At 37.2% G+C, this 1029-nt stretch overlaps 1 protein-coding gene across 1 annotated transcript; it reads right to left on the reverse strand.

The window, feature by feature from the left end:
* Positions 1 to 375, reverse strand: LOC149815728 (uncharacterized). Its single transcript, XM_089990618.1, has one exon. It carries the CDS (start codon positions 373 to 375, stop codon positions 1 to 3), a length of 375 nt encoding a protein of 124 aa, XP_089846744.1.
* Between the last annotated feature and the right edge of the window lie 654 nt (positions 376 to 1029).

Here is a 1029-nt window from a genome sequence, read left to right on the forward strand (position 1 = left end):
TTACAGTCGTTCCATCTTGCAAAGTCCATCATTCAAGTAATGCATGTTATCCACACTGATACCCTTGTTTATAGCCCTTATGTCTTTTGCAAACACTTTTATAAAACCAATTGCAAGAGCATGTTGCTTTCCTTCAGCCATTATAGCCACAATAGTTTCTTTTAATACATCATTGTCCAAAGCACCACCAGGGGAAGTAAGACCAGGACACATTATGTTTGCACCAGCAAGAACAAACTTGATTGCACCCCTATCCACTTGAAATTTCTTTATTATGTCTGGATATTGGTGAAGAAGCAAAAGTGTTGGCATATAAGGTCCATCCCACACATTGAAGAACTCATTATGTAACGATAGACCTTTGATATTTGCCATGAATGCCTCTGTCCTCTTGTGGATGCATAGGCAATGCCAGTTTACACACACATAGACATTGCAAAGAACGAAAATATTTTACTACCATATCTACTATAGTTACAGTCGTGGCAGCTTTCATAGTGCTAGAGGTAACCAAACACAACATGCGATGGCAAATAGGAAAAAAAATCATAAGGATTTATCAAACATCTTACCTTTGTTCATGTAATTCTACCACAACCAAGGACCAACACGATATTCCAGTGCTTTGCAATGTACTTGACTATTGTGCCCAATAGTAAAGGTTCAGATGATACAAGCCTTCATGTACCTTAGTGATGGTATCCATGATCAAAACTTGTAGGTTCTTGGTGAAAAGGTGTCTGAACAACAAATCGCCTGAAATGTTCATTTGAGTGTGCATACAACATTGCAGTTCTAGGCCAATGCATATAGACATCATCATAAGATGCTTGATTCAGATTGACTGTGTCAAATTGGTTCATAATAGGATTGGAAATTATGTAATTGGCAGGGTTTTTGGTTCTTGGCACTTGACTCAATTAAAGAAGCTCATTGTCATACACAAATGCAGAGTGCGTTGAATTGAAAAGGCCCAAAAGAAATACAAAACAATAAGTAAAGTGAATCTAACAGAATCAAAGGTAAAAT

Source organism: Nuphar pumila, chromosome 15, assembly GCF_984573655.1.
Source record: "Nuphar pumila chromosome 15, dmNupPumi1.hap1.1, whole genome shotgun sequence".
Classification (NCBI taxonomy): Eukaryota; Viridiplantae; Streptophyta; class Magnoliopsida; order Nymphaeales; family Nymphaeaceae; genus Nuphar; species Nuphar pumila.

Excerpts from the sequence above, each read along its gene's own strand:
- LOC149815728 (XM_089990618.1), bottom strand. The coding sequence starts at position 375 with ATGGCAAATATCAAAGGTCTATCGTTACATAATGAGTTCTTCAATGTG.